The 26720-nt window shown below is 43.4% G+C and overlaps 1 protein-coding gene across 2 annotated transcripts in view; it reads right to left on the reverse strand.

Annotated features, from left to right (window-relative positions):
- Positions 1-26720, reverse strand: part of LOC123356965 (tyrosine-protein phosphatase non-receptor type 12-like) — a 98727-nt gene that overhangs the window by 36963 nt on the left and 35044 nt on the right. For both annotated transcript variants that reach the window (XM_045000219.1, XM_045000220.1), the window contains 5 exons: positions 26200-26342; positions 21540-21606; positions 19653-19730; positions 19458-19556; positions 4132-4217 (listed from right to left, as the gene is read on the reverse strand). In XM_045000219.1, the coding sequence (XP_044856154.1) occupies positions 4132-4217; positions 19458-19556; positions 19653-19730; positions 21540-21606; positions 26200-26342 (473 nt within the window). The remainder of the gene's footprint in view (positions 1-4131; positions 4218-19457; positions 19557-19652; positions 19731-21539; positions 21607-26199; positions 26343-26720) is intronic.

Genomic DNA, 26720 nt, shown 5'->3' on the forward strand with positions numbered 1-26720 from the left:
ATAAGAAACTACGAAGTGGCAGAAGTTAGTCCCACCTCCAAAAGTGATGGTACAGTAGTTGTGGTCAGAAAAGACCACACAGATTATTAGCTGAATGCCACACCTTTTTCAGGACTATTTTACCCACTAAATATCTTGCATAATATTCTCCCAAACATAACCACCACTTCTGAGAACAGTTCCAATGCCCAAACTACTGATGGGGGGAGGGGGGTAAGAGAAGGGGAATAGGAGAGAAGTAGGGTAGCTTTAGGGAAAAGGGCCTTAAAATTATTGCCCCTTTCCATGTCATCTTGCAATAATGTGAACATTTTTTCCCACTTCTATTTTCTTGAAGGTATTTGTTTAGACTGATCACATTCCTGTAAGACATCCTTTCCAGACTCTAAATTTAGCTTACTCAGGATCTCATTTTATTCTCTAATCCTGATGAGATTTCCTTGCCACTCATGTGATTTCCTCTGCTTTTTTTTGGTACCCTCAAGTAGACCCCAAAACTGCATGCAATGTTCTAGTCCTGGAACAATCATTTATAAACATAGAGTCAAAGTGGACCACCACATCTCTAGTTTTAAATTAAATCACTATTTCTGAGAACAGCATTAACTTCTCTCTAACAATACTGCAATGTGATCTCAGATGCATTTTACATGTTCTCTCCACTCATTCTGACTCACTAGTTTCTAGACAGCTTTTATCTCCAGTTTGTACACATGCTATTTTTCTCTCCAACCAAAATGACTTCAGTCTTAAATCTCATTTTACTGTATACAATTCACAGTTCTAATCGCCCCAAGCCACTTAGTGTGGATACAGCATCCAGTATGTTTAATGTTCCTCCAATTCAGAGGCTGGCAAGTATGATTAATGCTGATCTTCAGCCTTCTTCTAGATCATTAAAGTATATGCCCCCAATACTAACTTGACCCTGTGGTACTCCATTTGGAAGAGATTAATTTTTAATGGTAAAAACTGTAACATCTGTCATACAACTTTTAATCTGTGCTATGGTATTTAACCAACTGAAAACATTTTTATACTGTACTATATAAAATATGTTATAAAGGCCAAATGTATGCTGCATCTACCAAAATAGCAAATGTTTCAAAAAATTCTATCAATATTACTTTATAAATGAGTTGGTTGATTGAAAAGCTTTATTTCCTCACAAGTGCAGTCACTAATTCCATTATATGTCTAAATATTTTGCAAAGAAAATATTAATTGACTGGCTATTTCCTGTATCTTCCTTTAAGCCCTTACTAAATTTGCTGGTCCATCATCAGGTACCTCTGTTTTTTCACTTAAAAAAAAAAACCCACAAGAAACTGCATATTATGTCACAAAAATGTTTATGACCTTAAGAAAACAAACAAACAAACAAAAAATCTCAGAAACCTTCAATTTAAACTAGTTTAAAAGAAACAAGTATGAGATAAATAAAAAGCAAAACAAGGGGGGTTAAGCAATTCAACATGCAGATAATTGAGAGATGGAGATTGATTATATTGTTTATATATTGTTGAAAATAAGGAAACGTTAAAGGAAGCGCTAGAGAAAGTTACCTGGTATCTTACATTATATATAACAAGGGACATATCTAACATGTGCACCAAAAATTAGGCTATTCAGAAGTCTTAGCTGCTCCCACACTCCCCACCTCACCAAAAAAGAGAGGGGGGGGAGTGGTGCCTCTCATGTAGATCTGATTCTCTCCTTCCCCCCCACAAAAAATAAGGTATTCTTCACCATCTTTTCTTCATGCTGTCTCCTAACTATTATCTGCTTTAAAGTTCCAATTGCTTGTGTTTATCTTTCTAGAAAGAGAGCAAAACTAACCATTTAGAGTCACTCCATATTTCATATTTTCCTTTCACTCTCTTTTTTCTGGAGGTATCTTTAGACCCTTGTGTGCCTGTCTCTGCAAGCTATTTTACATCTGTACATCCAGTCCCCAACTTCTCAGTTTTAAGTTTTTTCTCTTTGAATAAATAAAAGGTCAGTTGGTAAAACTATTGCTCTTAATTATTAAAGCATTCTTCCTTTTTACCTTTAAAAATATAAGCTTTAAATATCAATGTACGTTTGTATAACAGATAACATTATATGTAAGTTTGTACACACAACCAAAAATAGCATTATAATAGCTTTTGTGTGCATTAGATATTACAGGATCAGGGGGAAATATGACAAAGTAAATGTCTGTGTTAGTTTTGTAAATAAACAATTTAGGGGAAGCTCTTAAACATCCTCCCTTCAACATGCTTCTATTGCTACGACTATGCAGTCATAACATTAGCTGCAGCCTGAAAGTCTTCATAATATTGAAGATTTAGGGCTTGTCTACGTTACCCTCTGGATCGACAGGCAGTGATCGATCCAGCAGGGGTCGATTTATCGCGTCTACCGCGAGTGCTCTCCCGTTGACTCCGGTACTCCACCGGAGCGAGAGGCGCAGGTGGAGCTGACAGGAGAGCATCAGCCATCTATTTACTGCAGTGAAGACACCGCGATAAGTAGATCTAAGTTTGTTGACTTCAGTTGCGTAACTTAGATCGATTCCCCCCACCCACCCCCAGTGTAGACCAGACCTTAGACTCCTAAGTGCCTAAATCCCACATGATGCATAGGCTCCTAAGTCAGTTAGGTGTTGTGACACTGAGTGCAGCAACACTTAAATAGCTTTAAAAATCTGAGCCATGGTGATTTTAAAAAGTTTACTATTAGCTTTCTGAAGGCTTTCCTTACTTTTTCTGGGACATCTTTAAAAGGTTTGGCTTCCATATTCCAAAGTTCTTTTGTTTTGCCAAAAAGGCTTTGCTGAGAAGTTTATTTTGGTTATGTGGTTGTTTTTTTGAGGGGGTGGAAAAACAAATATATAATCTGAAGAGCTTCTAAATACGCCATACTAAAGGAAGCATGGAAGAAGTTAACTATATGCTCACTATAAAAACACTATGAAAAGGTGGCACACTCTTCACAGCCCAAACAGGAAAGAAGCAGCACTTGATTTACAACACTCAAACCACAAATTCACCCCCTAAAGTTTGCAAAAATACATTCAAAGGTCAAAATAGACCCCATTAAAACATACTTTCAACATCAGGGCCGCCCAGAGGGGGGGGCAAAGGGGGCAATTTGCCCCGGGCCCCGGGCTCCGCAGGGGCCCCCAAGAGAAGAGCGGAGGCTCCCGCCTCCGCCCCTCTCCTGGAGCCTCAGCGCATCAAGCGCCGAGTCTCCGGCCGAGCCCCTGAGCCCCGCCCCGATCCGAGCTGCGTGGTGAGGGGTCGGGGCTGGGAGCTCCAACGGGGCCTGAGCCCTGCCCCGCTCAGAGCGGCGTGGGGAGGGGGCGGGGCAGCTGCCTCCGCTCGGCGTGGAGCTCACAGCCCCGCCCCCTCACCACACGGCTCTGAGCGGGACGGAGCTCAGGCCCCGCCGGAGATGCGCTCGGGTAAGAGGCTGGGGCTGGGGCAGGGGGGAAGCGGGACCCGCCGCCGCGCAGCCCGGTCTTCGGCGGCGGGGGGCCCCTTCTGTTCCGGGACCCGCCGCCGAAGTGCCCCGAAGACCCGCGGCAGGCACCCCCTCCCCCCCGCCACCGAATTACCGCCGAAGACCAGACTGCGCTTCGGCGGTGGGTCCCGCTTCGGCGGTAATTCGGCGGCGGGGGGCTCCCGCCGCGGGTCTTCGGGGCACTTTGGCGGCGGGTCCCGGAACGGAAGGGCCCGCCGCCGCCGAAGACCCCGGGCCCCCGGAATCCTCTGGGCGGCCCTGTTCAACATTAAGTTAATTATGTGTGTGTCTGTGAATCTCCGAAGTGTATTATCTTGAGATCATGCAACAGTTGACTAGGTTAGGATTTCTATTAAATACCACATGTGGTGTTGCTGTGATGCAAGACTTTTATTCAGTGTCCTAAGACAAATTGCTAGAACGAGGCGAAACAATTGCTGCATAAATTACATTTTAACTTGCCTTTGGAATTATGTAAATTAATACTGGTTACACTTTCACAAAATCCATTTGTTCGTACAAAATATGGGCTATTAGCAATATCAAATGAGACAGGATTGGTCATTTAAGTATAAACTTTGTAACTCTCTTTAAGCTCAAAACTGAGAAGATGAACAGTACCTGCGGGTCCGTGGAGGCTTTGGTGGAGGAGAGTCTTGTTTCTCAAGATCTACAGAATTGAGAGTTTTCTCTGTAATAGTTTCATTCTGCCAAAAAAAATAAATCAAACTATATTTTATTCAAAGTTGAAAGAATCATGATCACTAGAATTTAATACATTTCTACATGTCCCTGAAACAGAATGAGGACCCAAACCAAACTTGAAAAAAGCATGGGGTGACAACAGCAAGTCACTAAGCCACCATACACTTGCTTCAGCTTCCAATTTAAGCACAGATTACGTTCTATACATATATTTATAAAGCACCTCTCCCAAAAAAGCACCGAGGGAATTGAGACAAGGATCTTAAAAGGACACTAACTTTAGAACCCACTTCTGAACAATTTTTTTTACTTACCGTTATTCAGTGTTGCATATAACAAATCTCAGATTCATCTGTCACTTTAGTAACAAAGTATTTTTCATATTGTTTACTTTAAGTATTTGACAGCACTGTGTGTACAATGAGTCTCACTGTTTCCTTTGTACAATCAGTTTCCCATCTTGTGGGAAATGTATCTTTCAAACCACAAAAGGAAAACACAAATTGGAAAAGGGATTCAATAGGAGGGAGTAGTATACAAGATAATGCATTTTCCCTAAAATGGCTAGTTTTCAAGTTGACAGTACCCCTTTGTATTTAAAAATAAAGTTGGAGAGATTCTCCTGCCTTACACAGCAAGCCACTGCAGAAGGAAAATGTCCGTCCATGTCTGGCCCCCCCACCACCCTGACACTTTTTTTTTTTTTTTAAAGAAATTTCATATTCAGGTTAACTAGAACTGCACCAGGTACAGACAAAGCCAATATTAGTTTTCATGCACACAGTTACCTTAAACATGTGTATAACAATTCTGAAGGCAAGTTCAGAAGATAGTACTATTAAAAATGGAATACACAATATTTTTGAAAAAGATATCTTCTTGGAGCTAACTTTGAAATATCTTTAAAAAGACAATTTGCAAAACAGGCATTGCCAGGATCTCAGAAACAAGTAATTTATTCCCAGAAACATGGCATTAATTTCAACTGATATGCCTATCACTCCTAGCTTATCAGTCAGATGTGATCCAGGGCACATGTGACCTACTGTTGCCTTCTGACAGCGTTTGGCCTATTTACACTAAGTAGTTGACAGTCTTTTATAATGTGGTTGCCTGTCAACTAGAATACCTGACTTCTAAGCAGTACCTTTGGTATCAACCCCAGAAGAGAGCACAAGGACTGACACCTGATTGAGCCCCTACCTCCACCCCCAGCAAGAGACAGCCCTACTGGTGAGAATGTTGGGAAGCTTGCATTTCCAAATTAAAGCTAAATCTAAATTAAACCTAGTTCCATTAACTTCATCCTCCAAAGAGCAGCACAGATGGAGGTATTAAGAGAAAACCCTAGCCTTCCTAATCACAGATTATTGGCCTCAACCAACCACTTGCCTGCTTCCCTAGACAGATGTTATTGCACTGTCCAGCAGCAGACAAGTTTAAAGAAGAGAATCTGCCTCAAAACAAGAAGGACAAAGAATATTAGCCCACCAGCCTCTAGTCTAGCAATTGATTTAAAAACCAATAATATATTCATGAACCAGTATGCTGGTTATTGAATGAGACAAAGATCTCAAAGATTAACAGGTGTGTCTTCCGCTCTACTCTGCGCTGGTCAGGCCTCACCTGAAGTATTGTGTCCAGTTCTGGGCACCGCATTTCAAGAAATATGTGGAGAAATTGGAGAGGGTCCAGAGAAGAGCAACAAGAATGATTAAAGGTCTAGAGAACATGATCTATGAAGGAAGGCTGAAAGAATTGGGTTTGTTTAGTTTGGAAAAGAGAAGACTGAGAGGGGACACGATAGCAGTTTTCAGGTATCTAAAAGGGTGTCATAAGGAGGTGGGAGAAAACTTGTTCATCTTAGCCTCTAAGGATAGAACAAGAAGCAAAGGATTTAAACTGCAGCAAGGGAGGTTTAGGTTGGACATTAGGAAAAAGTTCCTAACAGTCAGGGTGGTTAAACATTGGAATAAACTGCCTAGAGAGGTTGTGGAATCTCCATCTCTGGAGATATTTAAGAGTAGGTTAGATAAATGTCTATCAGGGATGGTCTAGACAGTATTTGGTCCTGCCATGAGGGCAGGGGACTGGACTCAATGACCTCTCAAGGTCCCGTCCAGTCCTAGAGTCTATGAATCTATGAATCTGGCCCAATGGCAACCCACTGCTATTTTGAAGATACTCCTCACTCTCTCCTATTGTGGTAGGGCTCTTGCCTACCAGAAGATAGTTATCAGCACTGCAGTGGTAAAACACCAGGTGGTTTTCACATGAGATGTGTGCCCCATTCTGGATCTAAGGAACAGCCTAAATCGGAATTCTGAAGGGAATGCAGAATCTACCGTCCTGATCAAAGAGATTTGCTACAGCAACAAGTATTCAGATTAAATCTAAATGGTGATAATTCAGAATTATTGGATGCTTTGTTAAAGTATTTTCATACTGACGTTCAGGGAACAGATCTTTTCAGCTCTCAGCCTAGGAACTGTAGTCAAGACACACACCGTATAAATTTCCTTTGGGAAATGTATCCAAACACCAGTGTTTTATCTAGAGAAAATGAGCACTAAATGTAAACAAACCATTATTTAATGGGTAACTTATTTAGCTAAACATCTAACAGAAGTCAGCTAGGATGAAGATTTGAGACTGACAGTGAAGACATGTTATATGATCTTTGCTCTAGTCTAAGTAGACTGTAGCCATGTATTTGTTGCTATATTTTAACTACATACAAAAAGCTATGTTAAAAATGTTAAGGCTGCAAACTCAAGCACACAAAAAGGTTAGGAAATGCAAGAACTAAGATTGCCTGTGCAAACTTAATTCAGATCCCTTTTACAGACGCAGGATATATGTCTAATTACATGATGACATACTATTTCCACAGGACCTCTACCTTATTTTGCAAGACCTCTTCATAATTCAGCTGTAACCCACACTTACAGTGTGGTTCTCTGCTCCTCCCCAGTGTCTGTACCACAGAGGTCTATGAATGTGCGCGTGGCTTTGAGCTAGCAAACTTGTGTCTTTTAGCTCAAGCAGCAGAGTTTCACGATTTTACAGCAAGAATTCCTAGGAGCACTGCATTACAAGTAAACAATTTAAAGCTTCCTGACCAGGAATATAAAACACAAGTTTCTTTTGAACCCAACAGTTCAAATATATAGTTTGAGTCAGAAGCTGCATGTGTTTGTTAAGGATTACTGAGTTTATTCAGTCTTCCCCAGTAGTCACTCTTTCATGGACCCTGTTGTAAGTAACAGATATTTCTTTTGTACTCATCATAAAGCACAACAGGAGCCACAGAACATCCTACAAGTTTGACATGCTTCCCTTAAGTAGCAATTTATCTTTTAAACCAAAAGGTTAAAAAAGAAACAAAAAGATACCAATATAACCAATAAGGTAAAGCCTCTGAAGAGCAATAAGCTTCACACAGTGCCCCACATGTCAAAAAATTATATCTGTCCAAACAGAAGAAAATTCCAGAGGTGAGGCCTCTTACTGAGAATTGCCAAACATTAAAGAGGTGCAGTATCAGGTACCCAGGACTCAACAACACATAGTTTAAGTTTCTGTAGCACTTTGAACATGTAAGTTATTACATAATTGTATTATATAATTTTCACAGGAAGACATGCAAGAGAAACCCGAAGAGGAAATGGTAGGATCATGTTATGCAACAGGAACCAATCTACTTAGTAGAACAGACCTTGCATTAGTGGCTAATGTTGATAAAACATGACAAAGGATTAAGTCCCATGAAATGTGGGAGACTTTATAATATTGCTGATACCAATATTCTAAAATTGCAAGAAATCTGACCAGATATGCCATGTGAAAATGTTATAAATTGCCAAGTATGATAATCTTGTTTATAGGTTTGTATCATACCTTTGTGTTATGAGTTATTGATATGTATGGTATATCTGTATTTCAAAACTTCTGCTGTGTTTCTGGGTGACACTCCCATGCAGACTGGCATCAGCACTGCCTAGCCTGTTTGATGGCCCATCAAGGTCACCATTGAAAGGAGTCAGGGGACATACCTTATGACTCAACAGGATTTGCAGGGGCATGCTTGTGGACAGAACTTTAAGGCTTTTCCATGCCCATGTACTGTGAAGCTTGTGTTTGGGACACAGGAAGTACAAGCCACATGGCAAAAGGAACATAAAGGGCTGCTGCATCATCTCCATTTTGTCTTCAGTCCTGCTTCTTACCTCAGTTTTCTACAAACTGAAGCTCTGAACAGAAGGACTGAATGAATGACCCATCGAAGCAATGGATGTGTTTCAGAAGGACTTTCAAGCCAAGCCAACAAACTCACCAATACCGCTAAGCACCTGAAATATGGACTTTGAAGTCTGTATGTACTTGATTGCTTTACCATTTAACAAATCTCTTTTTTTTCTTTTATTATAAACCTTTAGTTCTAGACACTAAAGGACTGGCTGGCAGCATGATATTTTGGGTAATATCTAACCTAATACCCACCTGGCAACGTGGCGGGACCTTTGGGGTGCAGAAGAACATTTTGTATATGTGAGCAGAGCTTTTTAAATAACTTCTCACTGCACTGGACCTATATGCTGATTGGGAGCCAGAGAACTGGAATGCAATAAAGGGGGCTGTGTGATTTCCTTTTTAGCTTCTTGATAACCAGTGTGGGGGATCAGGAGCACAGTTTGTGACTGGTTGAAGAGTTTAACTTCAGTGTTAACCACCAGTTTTGGGAGTGTCTGCTCTCCCTTTCGCATCCTGCCCTGCCCTTTGCATTTCCAGTGAGGGCTGCCCTAGGGACACTGGATCACATTGAGTTATACCTTTAAACATTTTTAATGCACAGTACTTAAAAAAAAAAGAAAGTAAAAGGACACTGTCAAATGGATTTTTAAAAATTGATTACATTTAAAATAAATCAAGTTTCTAACTGAACATTAAAAGGCACATGCATATATATTAAAAAATGTATTCACCTTCTGTTTATCATAAAATCATAGGACTGGAAGGGACCTCGAGAGATCATCTAGTCCAGTGGTTTTCCAACTTTTTTTCTGGCGACCCAGTTGAAGAAAATTGTTGATGCCCGTGACCCAACAGAGCTGGGGATGAGAGGTTTGGGGTGTGGGAGGGGCTCAGGGCTGGGGCAGAGGATTGAGGCGTGGGGGTGAGGGCTGCAGGGTGGAGGTCGGGAATGAGGGGTTCAGGGTGTGGGAGGGGGCTCTGGGCTGGGGTGCAGGAGGGGGTCAGGGCTCTGGGTTGGGGGGTGCAGGCTCTGGGCTGGGGCCGGGGATGAGGAGTTTGGGGTGCAGGAAGGGGTTCTGGGTTTGGAGGGCTAAGAGCTGGGGCAGGGGATTGGGGCACAGGCTTACCTCGGGCGGCTCCCGGTGAGCAGTGCAGCAGGAGTGTTAAGGTAGGCTTCCTGCCTATCCCAGCACCGTGGACCACACTGTACCCTGGAAGTCGCCAGCAGCAGGTCCGGCTTCTAGGTGGAGGCGTGCAAGTGGCTCCACATGGCTCTTGCCCACAGGCACCGTCCCACTTGGCTTCCATTGGCCAGGAACCAGCCAATGGGAGTGTGGAGCCAGTACTCAAGGCAGGGGCAGTGTGCAGAGCCCCATAGCTCTCCCGCCTGCTGGCAGCTTCTGGGGCGCAGCGCGGTGTCAGAATAGGTAGGGACTAGCCTCTTTAGCTGGGCAGCACCACCGCCACGATCCAATGCCTTACATTCCACGACCCAGTACTGGGTCACAACCTGCAGTTTGAAAACCACTGATCTAGTCCAGTCCCCTGCACTCATGGCAGGACTAATGAAGGATTTATGAAGAGTCTTTCCAGCAGAGTGGCGTTGGTAGGTCCCAAGGAACACCAAACACATTTAGGTCTACCCCCCAACCCTTTTTTCTCACCTCCCTGCTGCAGGGAGCTGCTGAATGAGAGCTGTAGGAGATCTCTGAAGAAGCTGGCCAGCCAGGCTGATTCTGTTGAACAGATCGACGACACTATATTGACGTGATATTTAAGATCCCAAAGAAAAGAAAACACTGAACCAACGGCTGCAACAGGATTTCAACTCAAAAAACAAATGTTTTCATTTTTGAAAATATATTAATTCTGATGGGGGCTTATGAAAAAGACTCCCAGAGAGTATTTTAATATAAAAAAAATATATACCAGCACACCTCAAACCTCCCTGCTGCCATTTCCAGTTTAATTTTTACTGCTCATGTTTCTGGTTAACACTTTTCCATAGCCTAGGAAGGACATGCACACATGCTACTGTCCAATAAAACAGTCTTGTCTAATGAAAAAGTGAACTATGGGGGGAAAAAAATGTCCTCTTAGTAACAGTAATCTTAGATGTTAAAAGTAGGTACAATTTTATTCAGATAAATGTAATTTCTATTGAACAGCTCTTAATTAGGAAGACTTAGACCCTATCTATGTGTGCAGTACCCCGAATGTGTTACAGATGCAACTGTAATATAAATCAATCTAGGAGTCTTCAGTTTAATCAGATCCTTTAAGTACTGGTATTCAAAATGAATGGAATGCCATTGTCGGAACAATACGACAATTGTCTCCTTAGCAGGTGAAAGAAAGTGACACTTGACTGGCACAAAAGTTTTTGTAATACAATTAGAGCTTTTCTTCTATACTGTATGTTTATCTGGTTATCTTCCCTAAAATCTCATTTAAATATTCTCTCTAGGATGACTATTCATTTCCCTGGCTGAACTGGTAGATTCAGAATTATCCACAGACACAAATTTCTTATTGCTATGTCAGCATGATTCTCAGACAGTAACTCATCTCACAATCCGAATGTAATGAATCAAGGAATTTAGCCCAATTGACTAAACATCAGAACATTCACCCACCCCTTTGCTTACGTCTCCTGCTTCTATGCACATTCACACAACATGCAAATACTACAGTGACCCCTGTGTATGAGAAGGCAAGAAACGTCTACGGCTGCCTTGCATTTCTATACTCCAGCTGCTGGGACTACAAGAGGTAGAATTTCCATCAGATGCTGAGAATATTGTTTCCACGACACTGCTAGGTATCCTCTCAGTTTCATCTGAAGCATCTCAAATCTGCACAGGAATATACTGACACACCAGAAGTACCTATCCTTGACTGTAGGTACTTTTATATTAAGAGACAATTTAGGTACAATTAAGAACAATGAACCCTAACCAAAACAGCTCAAAGCCCATATTGCAAGACAATAAACTAGTAAAAACATTTTAAAAAAAGGAACAAATTTCTATTACCTGCCAATTTTCCTTAGACATAGCCAGAGCAGACCGGGTTGTTTCTCCTTAAGATGTCACTCCAGCAGTAGACACCCATAACACCCCAAACCCATCCTTGCTAGGGCACTGGATCCCCAAGTAATGCATTCTAAAAAATGGTCATCTTATCCTACCCTTTTTCCTACACTATAACAGGTGGTACCTGATTGGATGGATGTACTGTGCTGGAAAATAAGTATAAGATATGAAATTTATTTTTCAAGATTGTTCCCACAAACAGTGCAGATCCAAGATCGTCCCAAGAGGGGCCAGCTATGATCAGGTAGATATGACAAAAAGTAGACTGGGAAAGAAGGTGGGGAAGATTTACAGAACTATGCAGTACAAACATTCAAATTAACATCAAGTTGACTGAGTCTCCTGTTGAAAAAAAGAATCCAACTACATAATATTTTCTTATTTACCTTCTTATCTTTAAGGCTTTAGGGTTCACATGGGGAGGGGTGAGACACACCCCCTTACCTCCTCACACACTCACACTCGGCAGGGGGTGACCAACCTACCTGACCCTCCCTGCCCAGCACTCTCTGCCCTTCATGCCTGGCTGGGCACCCAGGACTGACCTGCCTCTCCTGGCACCATCTCTTCCGGAGGCAACACGTGGAGGGCACGCAGGGTCACATTCCCCCCTCCCCAGATTTCTGCCAGGGTTCACACCAGAATGTGGCCAGCAGCAGCCTTTTGGCAGTGTGTGGGAGGAAAGGGATGGGAGCTGCTTCCGGCTGCAGGGGAGCAGGGCGGGGGAAGGGATGACCTGGCCCCCCGTGTTTGCAGAGCTCATCTCTTCCCCCCTCCACACCCCAAGCCGTGTGGCTGGAAGTAGCTTGCTCCTTCCTGGCCGCTGTTGGCCAACTACATAACCTAGCCACATCCAGGTACAGTGCAGGCAGGAAGGGGCAGGGCCACCAAAGGCGGGTTCGGGCCCCGTGAAAAAAAAAATTCAGGCCCCCCAGTAAGGGCGGACTAGCTAAACAGGGCCGACGGAGCTGGGCCCCTTTCCAGACCACCAGGCCCCGGTAATTTGTACCAGCTTCCCCCCCAAATTGGCCTTGGGAAGGGGTTAAACCCTAAGGCTGCACTGTGCATCGAAGCCCAGGGAACCTGACTGCAGGAGCTTTAGCAAACCCGACCAGAGCGGTGGCTCAGCAGAGAAGGGTGCCTAGGAGATAGAGCAGCCCCGCACTCCCTGGGGGCAGGATCCAGGGTGAGGTAGGTGGGGCACAGGGGAAGAGGGTGCTAAGCCCCTGCTCCAGGGCTGCTGTGGAGCCTACAGGTTTGGGGCGGAACTGGCTGGAAATCCTTCCCTCCCCCTGCCTCCAGAGCTTAACCGAGGGGTGCAGAGGCTTCCCCATGCCAGCGCTGTGTGGGGCTTTGGCACATGCAGGGCTTGGCTCCTCCTGGCCAGCGCCCAGCCTGGAGGGTCTTGGGCTTTCCCAGGGAACCAGCCCAGCCAGAGACAGTGAGGAAGGAAGAAGCCTGCCAGCCAGGCTGTTGGTGAGCTGAGCACTCTGACCAGGGGCTGGTTCTCCCCATAGCACAGGGAGTGGAATGCACCCCACCGGAGGGGCAGGGGGAGGTACGGAGGAGCAGTGGGGCTCGGTGGGCGAAGGGGCAAAGCAGAGAGAGGACAGTGAAAGAGGGAGCATGTAAAGGGCCGATGGGTGGGCAGCAGAGGTAACACCTAACTGGCTGCTGCCTGTTACCTGCCCGCACTCACTAGCCACCACAACGTGCAGCCAGTGCCAGCTGGAAATGGGACGGGGCCCTGCTGGCCAAGAGCCGGCATGCAGCGGGGGCTGCACTGATGCAGCAGCAGAGGGAGCAGCCAGTCCCGCACATTGCATCTTTGCCCCACCACCAGCCTTGCACACTCTCCCCCATTGTCAGCCACTGTATGCCCTCCCCCCTCACTGCTGGTGGATGGGTGGCAAGCAGGGATCCAGCCAGCAGCAGGACCCACCAGTACTGGTGCGGGGGAGACAGAAAATACGGGACAATTTGCCCATTTTAAAGAAAAAGTCAGGACACCTGCGGGAGGGCTAAAATACGGGACTGTCCCTTTAGAAACGGGACAGCTGGTCACCCTACATCAGTGGTTCCCAAACTTTAACAACCTGTGAACCTCTTTCACTAAAATGTCAAGTCTCGCGAACCCCCTCCTAAGAATTAGTAGTTCCAGGGATTTTCTCCTTTACCCGAGTATAAATTATAAAAGCATTCATCTTGGAAATATAAAATTTGTTTTTGACATGCTTATTACACACTATTATTAATTTTTATCATTACAGTATTTTTATTACATTATGAAAACGGCAACACTCTTCCAAGATCTCACTTTCGTAGCTTGTATCACTTTGAATAAGCCTGTTATAAGACAAGGCTCCTATGTTTCATCAAGGAGTATCAGATGTGAAACAGCATGAAGGTATTTAAGAAGCCAACTCAAATCGTTCCTACTACACAAGCATTCAGGTCTTGAGCAGTCCAGGCAAACAATGTATGTTACAATAAAGCTTAAATTTTTTATAATAATTTTAAAAACAAATACTAGCTGCCTATTTAATTTTAAAAACAGCAAAAAATATCCACCTGCCTTTTCATTTCTTATAAGGAGTCCTGAAGTTTAAAATCTCCTCAGTATGATAGATATGCTTGCTTTGATCTGCTTATTCTTGGAAGTCCAGGGGCTCCGGGCTGCTGGTCCTGAGCTGCTTGGGGTCCCTAGGGACAGCTCTGTCCGCCATTAGGGAATTCCCCCCTGAGAACCCCCTGTAACATTTCACGAATCCCAGTTTGGAAACCACTTTCCTAGGAAATACTGCAGGATGTCAATCTGCCCCATGTTAGGACAGAGGTTAGGGAGGGAGAGCTCCTGGTTAAGGTAAAAAAAGTGACCAACTTTGGGAGAAAACCAAGACAATTACTATATCCTTGTGGAAAATGAATAGCAGTTCTAATCTGACTCCCTAACGGCCATGGGAAAAGAAACTTCAAAAAACAAGATGTAAAGAAGAATGAATTTTAGTGACTCAAGGGAGTCAGAGGGTTATAGACTAGGTACAGGCTACAGGGAGAGACTGTTGATTTAAGTGGATGAGGCAGAAGACTGCCTTAAAGAAACTTATCAGCAGAGGCTGAGCCCATACTGGCTACTCGTTGAGCACACTAAGAGCAAATGCCTGAACCCAAAGGGCATTAAATTATAAAAACCTTCTCAAAACCCTCCTGAAGAAACTCGAACTGCAGTATGCTTTGAGACCTGTTTGGTTCTGCACCAGCAAGAAAACACTGACCTAGACAGATGGGACTGCAGAGGTGTACTTTGTTTTTTTCATGATTAACAACTTTATGTGATTCAGAACTGGATTGTACATAGCTTATGTAACCATATATTCCCACCACTATTATCCTCATCCCTCACTATTCCATCCTATTTATTATGACAACTTTATTGAATCTTATCCAATTAGACCAAGCTCTAAGGTCAGAAACCATAACTTCTGATTAATTTGTACAGCACCTAACAGACACGCACACACTCTCTGATAAATAGGTGCTACTAAGTTTTATAATATACAAGTATATGTATATAAATAGTAAGTTAACAACAGAATGACACAAGTCCTTTTTCCAGCAAGGAAGAACGTTGGGGAGACTTTCAAGAAGGCCCAACCTTAAAAAGCCAGATCCTTAAGCCTGAACATGGCTGGGATACTGTCGTGCAACAGGTCCAAACTCTGAGATAATTTCATGTTGATACCTGAGAACCAAGTCCTCTGGAGTAATAAGGATCAAATACAACCTTTGCTCTCTACACCTTCTACTCATTGGGAATTTATTGAAGAGATGGGAACACATAAGCCTCAGTTTTTTCCATCTGAATGAGAAGTCATCTAAGGTCTGGTATCTGATGTGTACCCCATCACTGTGCAGCAATCCACTCTCCAGTATGAATTTAAGTTCTTCTCAATTAGTCTGTGTGCTAATCCAGCTCAGAACATGTACAGGATTTGATGCACTCCCCTCAACAAGGCTTAAATGGATGACCCTCTGGTGCTTTGTACTATAGTTGTTTTACTTGACCTTATGATTATTTGTGAAAGTACACATGCAGCAAGCTAAGTAAGACCAGGAAGACTGCCTGAGCTCCAAAATACTTTTGTGCAATCCTCTTTCTGGCTGGCCAGCTCTGCTGGACCTATTTCCTGAAAATGTGGGCTCCCCAGCTTATAAGGCTGGCATCCATGTGTATGTATTTATAGGGTGAGTGTATAAATTCTGAGTGTGGTGTTCCTGTTCATTCACCAGAGGAGGATTTGACTGATAAGTGGCTCAAGGGACTTTTTCAAGTCCTCCCTTGTAGACAGTATGAACTGTAAGAGTTGCTACTTTAAGTTTCAGGAACGAAAACTGCACACACTACCAGGTCTTGGCATAACATTGGCATGCTCAGAAATGACATACACAGCCAGCTGGGGAAGACTCACCAACTCAGGAAGAGAGCAAATGTTTCCAGTTTCTGAATCCTTTCCTGAGATGGGGAGTCTCTGCCATTTCAAGTGTCTATGTCAGTCCCCAAGTTGGCAATTTTCTGAGATGGGAATCAGGGAACTATGAACTCCAAGTGAGCCAAATATTTTCAGGCATATTTCCATCAGAGCAGAGGTTTTCAAAATGTGGCGAAGAGGTTATCAGGGAGGTGTGAGAACCTGAATGGTACTAGGAAGAAACTGGTGTTAAACAAACAAACAAACAAAAATCTGGTGTGTAGGGTCGCAGCACCATTCGGGTTTGGCCCATTTGCCCCTCTGTCATCACGGCCCAGCCCTGCGGGATACAGGAGCTGCTGCTGCCTGAGGTGAGCTCACTCTCCAGTCCCGCCCATCCTGACTTCCCCTCCTCACTGGGCCAGGGCTTGTTCTCCAGGCCCACACCTGGATGATACAAGCATATCCAAACAAAAATGTCTGACACTGGTGAGAATTGCTAAGATACGTAGAAAATACTATAATCTAACTCAGCACTCTGATCTCCACATTTAACTGGTTTAAACAATAAACTCTTAACATTGCCATATTTTAAGATAAGATAAGATAGATAGATAGATACAGGGGCTCGGGGGAAATGGAAAGTTGGTTTGTCCATTCAAGAGTTTTGAAAATTACTGAAGTGTTACTCCATTCCCACCTTTATTTGTAATTATTAAACTAGTCAGAGGACAAATTATTGCACTTTAAGTTTTTCCTTGGACAGAGCTTTGATTTAAAATTTAATTTGCTCCTTAACTGTTTTATTCACCACATCATTTTACTGTTCATTTCTAGTAGGCCAGGCCTTGTTTCCTACTGATGTTACCACCAGTAGCAGCCAAAGAAAGAATTAAGCCTGGTCTACACTACGCGTTTAAACCAGTTTTAGGAGCGTAAAACCGATTTAACGCCACACCCGTCCACACTAAGAGGCCCTTTATATCGGTATAAAGGGCTCTTTAAACCGGTTTCTGTACTCCTCCCTAACGAGAGGAGTAGCGCTAGTATCGGTATTACCATATCGGATTGGGGTTAGTGTGGCCGCAGATCGACGGTATTGGCCTCCGGGCGGTATCCCACAGTGCACCACTGACCGCTCTGGACAGCAATCTGAACTCGGATGCAGTGGCCAGGTAGACAGGAAAAGCCCCGCAAACTTTTGAATATTTCCTGTTTGCCCAGCGTGGAGCTCCGATCAGCACGGGTGGTGATGCAGTTAAAAATCAAAAGAAAGAAAGAGCTCCCGCATGGACGATGCGGACGTGATCGCTGTAAGGGCAGGCAAATCTGTTCTATCAGTACTCCGTTACAGAAGACGAAATTCAAAATCATTTTTTAAATATCTCCCGACAGATGCCATAGCAGGGACTCAGCGCACTGCTGCGTGACAAGCGTAACGGAAAGCCAAAGAATCAAATGGACGCTCATGGAGGACTCAAGCTATCCCACAGTTCCTGCAGTCGCTGAAAAGCATTTGCATTCTTGGCTGAGCTCCAAATGCTTCTAGGGTCAAAAACAGTGTCCGCGGTGGGTCAGGGCATAGCTAGGGAATTTACGCACCCCCCCACCCACCCCCAGAAGTGAAAGGGAAAACAATCCTCTCTTGACTCTTTTACATGTCACCCTATCTTTACTGAATGCTGCAGATAGACGCGATGGTGCAGCACTCAACACCAACATCCTTGCTCCCCCCACGCTATGGATGGCTGATGGTACAAAATGACTGGTATCCGTCCTCATCATCAGCCTATTGGCACATGGGGCAGTGCAAAAGGACTGGTAACCATGCTGACTAGCATCTGTTAGGTCGATCAAGGGCGCCTGGTCCTAATTTTTCCTGGTAGATGGTACAGTATGGCTGATAACCATCGTCATCATAGCAACAGGGGGCTGAGCTCCATCAGCCCCCACCCTTCATGTGTAAAGAAAAGATTCAATTGCCCCTGAACTAGCAGAGGGATGCTGGGCTCCTCTCCTACACACTCCTTACTGTCCTGTCTGGACTATCATAGCAGCTGGAGGCTGCCTTCCACTCATATCTCACTAACAATTCACTGTGTCTTATTCCTGCATTCTTTATTACTTCATCACACAAGTGGGGGGACAATGCTACGGTAGCCCAGGAAGGCTGAGGGAAGAACGGAATCAACAGGTGGGGTTGTTGCAGGAGCACCCCCTGTGAATAGAATACAGCTCATAATTTCTGCAGGATCTGACACAGAGCAGCTGTGCTCTCTGGTTCTCTGATACAGTGGTTCTCTAGTACACTTGCCCATATTCTAGGCAGGACTGATTCTATTTTTAGATACCAAAAAGGAGGGATTGACTCAGGGAGTCATTCCCAATTTTGGCTTTTGCGCCCCTGGCTAAGAGCAGCCAGGGGCACTTATGACAGCAGCAAATGGAACAGTGCAAAAGGACTGGTAGCCATGATCATCTTATTACCAATTTATGGTATGGTAGATGGTACAATATGGCTGATAACCATCTCTGCTATCATGCAAAAGCAAAAGCATGCTGCTGTGTAGCACTGCTGAATCGCCTCTGTGAGCGGCATCTAGTACACATACGGTGACAGTCACAAAAGGCGAAACAGGCTCCATGATTGCCATGCTATGGCATCTTCCAGGGCAATCCAGGGAAAAAAGGCATGAAATGCTTGTCTGCCGTTGCTTTCCCAGCGGAAGGAGTGACTGACGACATTTACCCAGAACCACCCGCGACAATGATTTTTGCCGCATCAGGCACTAGGATCTCAACCCGGAAATTCAAAGGGGCGGGGGAGGCTGCGGGAACTATGGGATAGCTACGGAATAGCTACCCACAGTGCAATGCTCCAGAAATCGACGCTAGCCTCGGACCGTGGACGCACACCATCGATTTAATGTGTTTAGTGTGGCCGCGCACACTCGATTTTATACAATCTGTTTTGTTAAACTGGTTTATGTAAATTCGGAATAATCCCGTAGTGTAGACGTACCCTTAGTGTAAACTGGCCACTGGAGTTTTACCCACTTAACTAACCATGCTAAGAGCAAGTTTCTCAGACTGGCTGTTTAAAATGCCAAGAGTTCCCTGTCTACACTAGAGCTCCTACCTTTGCTAGTAATGCTGAAGTTGCACTGGTGGTAAGCAGTAAAAAAAAATTCCTTTTAAATGTCTAGCATAGATAAGTGGCTTTTTGCTTCCAAAATCAATTTGCCATAGCAGGCAGAGCACAAGTTAACTGCTGAGAGACATATACATAGCCCAACTGTCCACAATCACCACAAAAATATTTAAAAGACAAACAAGATCAAGGACTGAATGCACAGTAAAACTTAAAACTGCAGGTAAAAGCTATAACTTTAATTGAAAACCCATATCTCTAAGAAAAACATACCACTCCATCAGCAATCTTCCAGTCTTTGCAACTTTCATATTTCTGTAGTTGCTTTTCAAACAGTTGTGCTATGGCTCGATGGACAAGTTCATACTGCTCCTGTTGTATGCATGTTAGAGATTATGATTAATGTACAAGATCCTTTTAAAAGAGGACATACCATAAAGTCCAAGTCTACACTACAGAAGAATATACCTTGGTCTGAACTGCGGAATGCCTTTGTGTCCTCATATCTTGTATTAAATTAAATACATTGAACTCTTCTGGTATTTTCTGAAATACAGGGCAAAGTAGTGTTATTTTTCTATAAAAATCAATACAGTATATTGTCAGCATAGTGATTTAAAATGTGTCAGACCAATTTTTAAAGTTACCACTACAGGATGCCTTACTGCTTTTTATAGAAAGCTGACCCATTCCCTCCATGTAAGTGAATCTTATGAAAGTAATTTAGAGCAACAGTTCTCTCAGAACTGGTATTTATAACGGTTTCACTGGTAGTGCAGATCACACAAATATTTTTAAGATTAATTCCGAAAGTGAGACAGACTTGGTAGAAGCAATAATGTCTGACACACTGACATTATGGCAACCCATCAGCATGTCTCTTTGCTTCATGATGAATCTAAAAACCACAAAGTGAAATATAAGAGCAGATTGCATTTGAAATTTCAAATGCAGAAAGTCTAAGATGCTATAAGAAATCCTCTCAGAAGAAACAATGAGTTTGCAGTATATTTATAGATGTTGAAAAATTGACCTTTGGAAATAATTTGAAAATCAGCACTTCAGATCAGCATTCAGGTCAATATACTCAGAACTATGTACTACTTAAATTTACAGTTTGATGTTTTACCTTGAGATGCTTCCATTCTGAGACTGGGTAGGTTTGGTTTTGTTTTGTTGATATAGGAAAGTGCTTCTGTAAGTAACTTAAAGCCAATTTTTAGTATACAGTAACTCCTAGCTTAACATTGTAGTTATGTTCCTGAAAAATGCTACTTTAAGCAAAACGATGCTAAGTGAATCCAATTTCCTCATAAGAATTAATTGGGGGGGGGGGGAGGAGGAGGAGGAGAGAGAAGAGGTTAGGTTCCAGGGACATTTTTTGTCACCAGACAAAAGACAATCGATCAATAGAATAAGTTTTAAACAAACAATTTAATACTGTACACAGCAATGACAATTGTGAAGCTTGCTTGAGGTGGTGAAGCCAGAGGGTGGAAGAGGCTGGGGTATTTCCCAGGGAATGCCTTACTGCTAAATGATGAACTAGCACTGGCTGAGCCCTCAAGGATTAACACATTGTGCGGCTACGTTGACAACACTCTACAAGGCAGCATGAATGGAGGGAGGGAAGACAGCATGGCAGAAAGAGAAAGAGACACACGTATGTGAGAGAGAAAGAAACACACATTGCCCCTTTAAGTACGCTGACCCCACTCTAAGTACACTGCCTTTTAAAGTAGATCAGCAAGTTGAGACAGAAGCTGCTGTGAGCAAGCTCCCTCCATCTTAAGCCCAGTCATGTCCCCTCCCAGCTCTATGGAGATGGGGTAAAGGAGCGGGGGGCAAGAAGGACATGCTGACATTATCACTCTTCCCCCTCCGGCACAGCAAGCAGGAGGTTCCCAGGAGCAGCTCCAAGGCATAGGGCAGGAGCAGCACACAGCAGTGGGGGGAGGGAACTGCCCAGCAAATGATAGCCTGCTGGGAGGCTGCCGCACAGGGGACTTAGGGAAGCTGAGAGGGGGCTGCCACCTGTCCACCCGAGTTCCAAACCCTCACCAGCTAGCTCTAATGGGCTGCTGTTTCTGCAAGCAGTGGACAAAGCAGGTGGCTGCCAAACAACATTATAAAGGGAGCATTGCGCAACTTTAAACGAGCATGTTCTCTAATTGATCAGCAACGCAACAACGTTAACCAGGACAACTTTAAGTGAGGAGTTACTGTACTTTAAAAATTTTAACATTTAATATTTCTGAATTTGTTACTCCTCAGCAAGTTAGAAGCTTAATTTTAATCACTGGTATAAAGTGACTTAATTCTACAATAAGTTATATTCCTATAAATCTTCCTTACCCCAGCTTTTAGCAAATTCCATGTATAATCTATGGCACAGATGGCTCCCGTTCTTCCACACCCTGCACTAGGGACATAAGCAACAGTTACTCGATAGTTCTTTTGACAATGATTTAAATTAACTCGTGTAAGTTCTAGAGACTTAATATTTTCATATTTACAGAATCAAGATAAAAATATCACTACCTACTTAAAAATATATCAGTCCTCAAATACCTTTTGTCAGCCAGCTCTTAATGTATTTAATGTAAAGTATATGTATTTTCATGTTTTCATAGCCAACAGGCATCAGCATTTCAGAGGTGAAGAAATGCTTTATTAAAGTGTGTTGAAGCATTTTTGCCTATTCTATATACTACAGAGGAAGAGACAATAGAAGTGTAAAATGTAAAGTTTTCATTTTCTTGACAACCTGGTAAAACACAATATGGGTTGCTCCTCAATTTATATAAATGACCATCTTTAAAGTGTAGTTCTCCTTTTAAAAGTGATGAAAAATGGAATCAGATTTCCACATTTATTCTGTCTCAAATGATTTCTGAAGCAAATGTGTCCAGTTTACAAGTAAAGAGACTTACTTTACACTATCAGCTCAAAACCTAATCTTTGATAACTTTCTTCCCATAACTAATAAGTTTCTGCAGGATAACCTATCCCTCAGTGCCTGTGAATCTCCATTATCTTCTATAAGTGTACATAGGTGCAACTGGTTGAAACTAAGGGCAGGTGTTCACTACCCGCCGGATTGGCAGGTAGTGATCGATCTATCGAGGACTGATTTATCGCGTCTAGTGTAGATGCGATAAATCGATCCCCAATCGCTGTGCCGTCGACTCTAGAACTCCACCACTGCCGAGAGGCAGAAGCAGAGTCGACGGGGGGAGCAGCGGCAGTCGACCCCGCACCGTGAGGACGCGAGGTAAGTCAATCTAAGATACGTCGACTTCAGCTACACTATTCTCGTAACTGAAGTTGCTTATATTAGATCGATTCCTCTCCCCTTCCCCGCCCCCCAAGGTAGGCCCGGGCTTAGTTAACAATTCTGTTGATGCTCAAGTAGTAAAATCCATTTAACTTTTCTTAGCACTAAATAGGACTAAAAAACAGTAAAAATTCTGTCACTAATGTCAGCTGATACGACTGAATACACAAAAATAGCACATCTGTTGAGTAAAAGGGTATGTTCTTTCCATAGTCAACTTTTCAGAGTAGAACCACACTTTAAAACCACAAAGCATCCCTAAAAGATTTACAGACTTAACCTTTCCTATATAATTTTTGATGTATAATCACTCATTAACACTGATCACAACCAAAGGCATGTTCAAATAGTTACTTGCAGAAATAGTTACATTTATAGTGAAGTTATTAGTGTTGACTAATCAAAGGTCATATCTATATTCAGGGTCAATTCTCTTCCAACCTATGAAAAAGTGATTGGAATTCATATTTGAGAGAGAAAAAAAAGCATACACAAATTTATTATAGGGTAATGACCACTGACAGAAGTTTTAAAGTAAAAAAGTAGTAGAGCTTGTTACTGTGGCTTTTAGTAGCTTTTTCATTAAAATGAATACAGTATTAAAAGGGAAATCCAAATCGTATAGGTTTAATATAATCATAACTTGGTAGCTATTTAAAACACATGTTGCAAGAATAGTTTAAATTTTGTGGGTCAACAAAATAGATGCTCAAGTCCCCCTGGAGGTTCTGCAACAGCAGCTAGAGTGCTGCTCTGGGCTATGATGAAAGGCTACAGTTTTGTTCTGGGTTTTTTTTTTCCAGGGGAAAGGAAATTTCCACACCCTTTTGGGACGTTCAAATGTTTGGAAAGTTGATTTTATCTTTGCTTTTTCTAGTATAGTCAATGCTACTTTGGCATTAAGGCTTTTAAGGAAAAAAGTGACAATTGCATAAGCCTCAATTTTTTATTATACTTAATCCTGCTATAGATTCAGACATCATTTGTCAGAGCAGCCTAGAAATATTAGAATTAATAGATGTTCTAAATGGAGAATACAGTAGGCTCATCAACAAGGAAAGAAACCCTCTGGAATTTAAGAACAGTAAATCTTATTTAATATACAAACAGATTTGACATTTGCATTGGGTGTTTATTTTATATATTAATGCAGTGGCTAAGCAAATAAATAATTTGAGAATTAACGGCACAGCAGTGTTTGTTGTTCCTAATCTATAGCGTGTTATGAAAATACACCGCTACCTCAATATAACACGGTCGTGGGGAGCCAAAAATCCCTACCGTGTTATAAGTGAAACGCCGTTATATCAGGGTAGCGGTGGCAGGGCTGCAGCGGTGATTTAAAGAGCCTGGGGCACTGGCCACGGGGAGACTCAGGCCCTTTAAATCGCCGGCGAAGCCCCGCTGCTACTGTGCTATATGCGAAGCTGTGTTATATCGGGTCGCGTTATAGCAGGGTAGCAGTGTGTATAGGCACATTCTAAATATGGTTTTTGTACTCAGCTAATATTTCTATCATTTTCATGACTATACTGCTATATATTTCTCTCTTTGGCTGTATTTTTGTTTTTGCAATGCTATCATGAAGCAAAATTCAGTCTATAACAAGTTCTGTGGTTTAGTCTAAATTGGAAATGTAGTTTTAGCCCTTATTTCATTAAAACAATTGCCAAGGTGCGTGCTTTTGTGAGACTTTTGATGTCTGCACTAGTAGCTTGCCAGAAATCCAATGATTGCACTTGATTTGCATATGGATGTATATAAGTTAACAAATGCATACAGGCCTGTTATTTCTTAGCACTTTCATCTTCCTTGATATAGGAACAGAAGTTGTATATTTGTTAAGTATACCGGTAATGAAAACCTGCAGATCAATTTCCCATATTTATAGAATTTAGTGATGAAAGACCCATTAGGCATCTTGTGCATAAGACAATGTAATACTTCACCCTTCTAGCTCTGAAATGTCCTTAGAAACAGATTCCACTGCTTTGTCCTCAGTCCTTCACTTGAAGAGGAGAGGGCAGCCCTGGGCTGCATTTTAAGACATTACAAGTGTACAGTTAGCTTTTGGGCCACATGTTAAAGTACACATAATCCATGAAGCTGTGTAGAAAAAAAAACCGGTTACCTACCTTTCATAACTATTGTTCAAGATGCATTGCTTGTGTCCATTCCGTTCCAGGTGTGCGCACACCCATATGCGCGGCCGAAGATTTTTTGCTTTAGCCAGGGCCGGCTCCAGAGCCCAGCGGGGCAAGCACCCGCCTGGGGCGGCCCTTTCCCGGGGGGGGGGAGGGGGGGGGGCGGCAGGCGGGGCCGGCGGACCTGCCGCAGTCATGCCTGCGGGAGGTCCACCGGAGCCCCGGGAGCAGCGGACCTGCCGCAGGCATGACTGCGGAGGGGATGCTCCGCCGGCGGCTCCAGTGGACCTCCCGCAGGCATGACTGCGGACGGTTCGCTGGTCCCGCGGCTCGGCTGGACCTCCCACAGGCATGCCTGCGGCAGCTCAAGCAGAGCCGCCGGACCTGCGAAGCGTCCGCAGCTGCGGGAGGTCCAGCCGAGCCGCGCGACCAGTGGACCCTCCGCAGTCATGCCCGCGGGAGGTCCGCTGCTCCCGCGGCTCGGGGGCGCCTCCCGGGCATGACTGCTTGGGGCGGCCAAATTTGTAGAGCCGCCCCTGGCTTTAGCGGTATCCGTAGGGTAGGCTACGGCGCCCTCTTGAGTGCTGTGCCTATGGGTCAGTATATTAGGCACCGCTTGCCCAACGCCCTCTCAGTTCCTTCTTGCTGGCAACTCCAACAGAGGCAGGAGGGTGGGTAATGGAATGGACATGAGCAACACATCTCAAACAACAAGAGTTATGAAAGATAGGTAACCGTTTTTTCTTCTTCGAGTGCTTGCTCGTGTCTATTTAATTCTAGGCGACTCACAAGCAGTATCCCTGGTGGCGGGCTCAGAGTTCACGATCATACGTCTTGCAACACTGCTCTGCCAAAGCCAACATTGTCTCAGCTTTGCTCAGTGAACGCATAATGAGACAAAAGTGTGTGGATAGATGACCAGGTAGCGGCCATACAGATATCCTGAATTGGCACCTGGGCCAGGAAGGCTGCCGATGAAGCCTGAGCTCTAGTCGAGTGGGCAGTCATGGTTGCCAGTGGAGCCACCTTTGCCAGGTCATAGCAGTAATGGATGCAGGCCGTGATCTAGGACGAAATCCTCTGTGCTGACACTGGGCAACCTTTCATCCTGTCTGCCACCGCAACGAACAATTGTGTTGACTTACGAAACGGCTTTAAGGCTCAAAGACTGAAGTAGAAGAATCATTGGCTCTTGAGAGGCAAGGGATAGGCACTCTGACTAACCACTATGGGCGGTAAGAAGGAACCAAGAAGGCGTAGGGCCGGCGGCACCTAATATATCAACGCATGGGCACGACACTCAAGATGGCACTATAGCTGACCCTACGGATAACGCCAAGGCAAAAATCTCCAACGGCCATGCAGTTGGGCACATGTGCGCACTTAGAATGGAATCAACGTGAGCAAGCACTTCAAGAAGAAAGGTTCTTTCTGACAATGAGCTAGAAAAGTAACTTTTCAAAATTAAATTAATACATGTAAGTCTTGTACTGAACATACTACTTTAAAAAATATTAAAAAATATATTTGATACCTGCAGTGTATACAAATAGGCACATCTTCATGCTCCTGGTATTCTCTCATTAAGCTGATCATGTCCAGAATAGAATCAAAAGATGAAGGTACATCGTGGTCAGGCCAGTTCACGTAATGAAACTGATATACCCTACGAGTTTCCTAAGAAAATTTTTTAAATGAAACACACATTGAAGAATTTTGTATAAATGTATGATCATTGTCTGCATGATTTATTTTCCAGATCAAAAGACTTCCACTGCAAAGACAACAGATTATGCATTTAGCCAAAGTAAAGTAAGATTGAGCAAGGACAGCACAAGTGGATGAAACAGATTTTGCATTGGGGTTGATATGGAAATCAAGATATTCAATTTTATTACAACCACCATGGACCCCAGTATTTTTTGTATAAAGTAAAACTTGTAATCTTAAATTATATTAAGTAAAAAGTAAGTGTTCACTAACAAGCTTGTTTAAGCCAGTGGTTTTCAACCTTTTTTTTCATTTGAAACCCCCTAAAAAATTATGAATGGAGGT

This window comes from Mauremys mutica, unplaced genomic scaffold (genome assembly GCF_020497125.1).
Source record: "Mauremys mutica isolate MM-2020 ecotype Southern unplaced genomic scaffold, ASM2049712v1 000101F_np12_subseq_7647038:7791248_obj, whole genome shotgun sequence".
In the NCBI taxonomy this organism is placed as follows: domain Eukaryota; kingdom Metazoa; phylum Chordata; order Testudines; family Geoemydidae; genus Mauremys; species Mauremys mutica.